Source organism: Branchiostoma belcheri, unplaced genomic scaffold (genome assembly GCF_001625305.1).
Source record: "Branchiostoma belcheri isolate BF01 breed outbred unplaced genomic scaffold, Haploidv18h27 scaffold129, whole genome shotgun sequence".
NCBI lineage: Eukaryota > Metazoa > Chordata > Leptocardii > Amphioxiformes > Branchiostomatidae > Branchiostoma > Branchiostoma belcheri.
In genome coordinates this window covers 602,740-608,511 of record NW_017802702.1, presented here as the reverse complement: position 1 = coordinate 608,511, position 5,772 = coordinate 602,740, and the positions used below count along the sequence as shown (strand labels likewise).

The window sequence follows — 5,772 nt, the reverse complement described above, 5'->3', positions numbered from 1 at the left end:
TGTAGTGTGTGTGTGTGTGTACATGTCTGTGTGTGTGTGTGTGTGTGTGTGTGTGTGTGTGTGTGTGTGTGTTTGTGTGTATGTGTATTTGCGTGTGTGTTTGTGTGTGTGTGTCTGTGTGTATTTGGCAAGTCTTTCTTTGTTTCCACATTTGCTGCAGTCAGTACTTCTTCTTGTAGATTGTTGCTATGGGTTGATAAATAAAAAAGAACATTTTTTCGTCTTACTCTTAGGGTTTTAGTTTCTGTTTCCACTTGAGATACGTAGATGCGTCGTCATCATACTTCAGCATTATATACAACAAAACAATTCCTTAATGTTGGGCTACTACTATAGTCAATTCCGCGTTACCTTGTGGGCTTTTTCTCCATGTTTGTAATACTGTTGAATTATTTAGAGAATACCCCAGTAACAAAAGTTCTAAATTAAAAAAAATTGATAATGAAAATTTAAATATATTTGAATTCATCTAGATATTTCTGAAACATTTTGAAAGTGTCTGTACAAAGATCTTTTATTTAGAATAGATTTGAACTACCCTTGTGTTTCTTTCACTTTTCAAAATATTAAGAAATATTTCAAACAAATAACCAAATGGTAGATGTGGGTAATTGTACCCATAAAAGTAGGTGCTAATCCAACTCTTCTGTATTCTTCTGTATATTTTTAAATTTCACTGCTGGACACTGGTGGCTCTTTTGTTGTAAGGCACCAATGCCTGCAGTCTACCCTGTACTTCACAGGGTTGTGTGAATTACTTCTTTCCCATCCCACTGACCTATTTACAAAATACTAGAAATAATTGTAAATAATGGTTTAAAAATGCTAGAGTGCTGTTAGAAATATTCAGAAACTATTGGAAGTGTCATATTCCGCATCAGGAATATTTCAAACTTTTTTTTCGAAAACCAGGGAATTATTTAGAATATTGAAAAGATATTTAAATCATTTCCAACCTACGAAATTTCTTAGACAAATAATTACAAAGAATTAAAAACGTTTCTAAATAATAACAATAACAACCCATATCATGATGCGGAAAAGTAAATTTGACTTCTGGCTGAATTAGCAGGAATGTTAGCTTTCTTAGTCTAACTATAATGATAGTTCATTGGCCTACATGACGTCCTTGGCCTAACAGTGCTCCAGGCGACATGCATTAGTAATGTACATCATACTCTGTATCTCGCTTGTTTATGTATAATTTGCTCCACGTTGAGGCCTTTATGTAGAAATAAGGCTATAACGTCTGTTCCTCATTTGCATTAGATTCAAAACAGCCCATGAGACTTTACTGCCATGTCATGCCATGATTAACGAGGTGGGCCGCATGCCTCGGTGGTCTTAACTGGTCTATCTTTTGCAGCAGCACTTCAGGCGTCGGCCGCTTAGAGGGGTCTACTATCCAGCATGACCTGATGATGCGGTACACCGGCAGCGGACAGTTCTCTGGCTTCTGCAGACGGACGCCTTTCTTCAGCAGCGCCAACATCGTGCAGATGTCCGGGTGCATGGGACCCCCAGCGTAGCGCGGCTCCTCCCCAAAACTGGCGATCTCCCACAGCAGCACGCCGTACGACCACACGTCACTCTCACACGTGTACACCCCGTCACGTAACGACTCCACGGCCATCCACTTCAGCGGCAACAGTTCCTCCTCCTCCCCGCCCTGCGTGGTGCGTTCGTACGCCGACGACGTGTAAACGTCACGCGATAGTCCGAAATCCGCGATCTTAGCCACCTTCCTGTCGCTGATGACGACATTACGGGCCGCGATGTCTCGGTGCACGATCTTCAGACGTGCCAGCTCTTCTAACCCACTAGCCACACCAGAAGCAAATCCGAGACGTTCTAACAGTTTCCTATTCCCTGTGACCTTGCATTCTTCTCTCAAACCCCACAGGTACCGACGCAGTTCCTCATTAGCCGCGTACTCTACAACAATGTACTGTGGCTCTGATTTAGTCACAACTCCGTAAAACTTCACCACGTTCGGGTGCCCCTCTTTTTCTTCGTGGATCCTGGCGAGAATGTCCATTTCACGGCGAAAGTCGCGGACAGCAGACGCCGTCATGCGGTCAGGCCGGATACTTTTGGCGGCAACCAAAACTTGGTAGCCTTCCGGCACGCGCAGTCTTCCCCGCACCACATGGCCGAACTCTCCCTCACCAATCATGTGTTCGAAAAAAATGTCCTCTTTTTCTAGTTCCCATGATGAGAGAGGTTCCATTTCTATGCCTACTATGTTCGTTTTAAGTAGCCCGCTCCTCTGTTTTGCCATGATCACAGTTATGATGCAGCCGGCTATAACTATAGCAGGGAGAACGGACGCCACAACTATAACAACGACTTGATTATTTTTAAATTTGGGCCCAATTTCACAAGATTCACCTGACTGCCCCTCTGAACAAAAACAGGTGCCATTTACTGCATCACACGAGGCGTTGTTCTGGCAGTGACAGGTCATACTGCAGTTCAAACCGAAGCTGCCAGGTGCGCAGGTATGCTGACACCTGTCTCCACGACGGCCGGGAGGACACAGACAGCCCTCCCACCTGTCACATGTCCCTCCGTACTCACAGTCACACACTTGGCTGCAATCTTCCCCATGATAGTTGGGTTGGCATTTGGTGGCGTTGAGGGTAAAAGTTGCATTAATCACTTCACCATTTACAGCTTTTACCACGCAAGTGTAACCACCGTTGTCTGATTCTGAGACTGGCTGGACGTTGATGGAACTGTCCTGTACCGCCCCTTCTTCAATGATTTTTGTGTCATTGTAATAGTTTTCTGCTTCATAAAGCCACATCATACTTGATACTTGGATGTGTGGAGCCAGGCAGGTCAATGTCAGATTAGTACCGATGTACTTTACGACTGAATCGCCAGGTGACGCTATGATGACAACTTCAGGCCAGGGAATATCACAGGCCCTTCCTCTCCAACCCGGGCGGCACTCACAGGCACCGTTAAAGCCATGGCACCGGGCACCGTTCTTACAAACACAGTCCTTGTCACAGTACAGACCGTACCTGCCCTCGGGACATCCTGTAATGTCGTACGGAAATATAAAATCAACGGGCCATGTGGCTGCTTTAAATGTGACGTTAGCGCTACATTGTATCCAATAGGACGAAGTGGATTTTATCTTATTTATCTCCACAACTAAGACATATTTAACACCTTCTCCCATGCTACACTGACTATCCTGTGCCCACTCAGGCAACATTTGTTTCGAAACATCCAACAAGAAAAACTTGCCCACACTTGTCAACTGTCTGTCGCGACATTGAAACTCTACTCTCCCTTTATTCTGAGGCGCCTCAAGAGCCGGGAAGAGTAAGTTTGCATCATCCCACGGTTTGGGCATCAAAGAAGAACACAGCCGAAGGGAGCAATCGTTCATGATATCATAGCGCGATTCGTAACGCAAATAGGGGAAAACGTCTCGGTACTGTCGTTCGATCCCATTAATTACGACATCAATGTGCCCATTGGGGCTGCTCAGTACGATATAGTTCCCAGTACCCGTTATAACTGGTGTTTCACACTGTTTGCTGTAGTATGGCGGGTATCCCCACACGTCTATGATGACGATGGCGAGGTTTACATACCAAACGCTGTTTTTTCCAGTATTTGTCAGCTCCAGGGACAGGTTGTAGCGCGGGTTATACTCGTAGTCTAGCGATGCTGCGACGATTAGCGTCAGATCCTCAACAACAACCTCAAACCGTCTAAGATCGTTGCCCCTTGTGATGTTCACTGACCACGACGTTCCATTTGTGTCTTCCGTTACGCCACCGCCGACGTTAAGAAAGTCTCGCAGGTCCTTTACTGTGCTGCCGACCGATGCGTCCTCACGTATTGTGACGTTTTCAACTCCAAACTCCGCTTCTCGGCCAGCCTGGACAGATGGAATCAGGTTGACCAGTAGGAAGACGGAACAGAACGTGCACGTGACAAAGGCCATCCTCTCTGCACGTGCACTATTTCGTAAACGTTTTTTCACGATATCCTGGTTTTACCTGGATGCAGAGGAGTAAACACGGTAGTAAAATTAATCAAACACGCGCCATACTATATAGAAAACTATAGTATCCCAATATATTTTATTTGTTTTAATATGTAAAAAGTACGCTATTCAGCCTATGGCTGCGATGTACTTTATCTGATCAAAATGATCCAATAAACCATTCATTCAGTGACAGTCTGACATTCATTAATTCATTCTTTCATTTATATTGGTTTTCTAACAACCCCATCAGTTAACTGAAACTTAATAGGAATCCCTGAGTTGACCACTTAATTCCCATTCTCGCTGCCGTTACAAACAAACCAGAATTGCCCATCGCAATACTGCCAGTTTTTGTCTTTGTCCTGAACCTGCTATGGTCTTGACTTTTAATGACAGATAGCTCTTCCTGTCAGAAATTAGTGGTGTGGGTTTTGTCTCCCTAGCAGCTTGTTCGGAAACTTCAGGGGACTAAAAAGGAAATTCTATAATATTAGTAATCTATATATATTATCTATAACTACGATAATCATCTTCAAAAAACCTACACTATACACACACACAACACCCACCAAAACAATATCACACTGTCATGAGTTCATCGAACTCTAGTTTCTAATATAAGCACGTTTTCCTTGTTCTTTGTGTATTTACTATGCTTGTGGACGTAGAAACAAATCTGCCAAAATCTCGCTGATCGAGGTTGGCGATATGTTTTATCAATATCAAGCGACGCGGTTTCACACGAGGACTTGGCAAGCACATTCAGACCTGTTGTCATGTCTACTGTACTAAATATTTACCTTAACGTCAGCCATTATTTATGATGGTGACTTTGTGCTATTTGCATCATGTATTTGGTTTTACCTCAAGGAACTTCACGGCTTAGAAGACCGAATAAGGTACATGGAGCTTGTTATAGCAACGTTACCGTACCGGAATAAACCGACCAATAACACCGTGACACCCTTAAAAAAAAAAAAATAACGTATGCCGTACAGGGTAATATGAAACTACATAAGCCGTGATATATAAAGTGTGGTAGAACTAACCGATGGCAGGAGTATAAGACAGCCTGTTTACCAACGTGGCAGTTGACTCGTTTGAGGTTTTAAGACTATCCCAAGATCTCTCCCGAGAGTAATCAGTTTGCGACACTTTAACGTAAGGCCAGACCGTAACTAAACTTGTATTTATCATTTAGACAAAAAAAAACGGACAAAACTCACCAAGGTAAGACTTGGTGGCAGGACGGCTCTTCGGTGACTGATTCTAAAGATGAAGAACAACATGTATGTATAAAGCACACACAGGAAACATGCAGTGGCACTGAACTGAACCACTGCACGAAAACTTAGATTTACCGATAACAGTATAGTTAAGTAATGTTTACTTTGTTTTTTTAAATTAAACACTTCTGGACTTTACAATGGCATGTAAATACCGAAAAAGCCAGATACTGTGTACATAGTAAACATTATCTGAATTTACTACCTTAGGTAAATCCAATTTTCGTACAGCGTACGTCTGTCGTGACGTCACCTCAGGCACGATGTGAGATAAGCACAGGTAAGGACACAGGAAATGAGCCACTCTTCCGAGAAATAGAATGAACCGAGACATTTTGTTTCCTTCTTTTAACGCGACACTACAATAAGCTGAATCAGATTTTACCAGGGAATTCCATGTCGTAAATTAGTCATTAATTTAAAACATAGCACGCTATATGCTACCAGTTTTATAGGAGGTGGAGAAACAAG

The 5,772-nt window shown here is 43.1% G+C and overlaps 1 protein-coding gene across 1 annotated transcript; it reads right to left on the bottom strand.

Moving 5' to 3' along the window:
- Positions 1-1,028: 1,028 nt before the first annotated feature.
- LOC109463627 (putative wall-associated receptor kinase-like 11) lies at positions 1,029-5,468 on the bottom strand. The gene is made up of 2 exons (XM_019760485.1): positions 5,242-5,468; positions 1,029-4,025 (listed from the first exon to the last, which is right to left on the bottom strand). The coding sequence occupies exon 2, from the start codon at positions 3,968-3,970 to the stop codon at positions 1,292-1,294; it is 2,679 nt and encodes an 892-aa protein (XP_019616044.1). The 5' UTR covers positions 3,971-4,025; positions 5,242-5,468; the 3' UTR covers positions 1,029-1,291.
- Between the last annotated feature and the right edge of the window lie 304 nt (positions 5,469-5,772).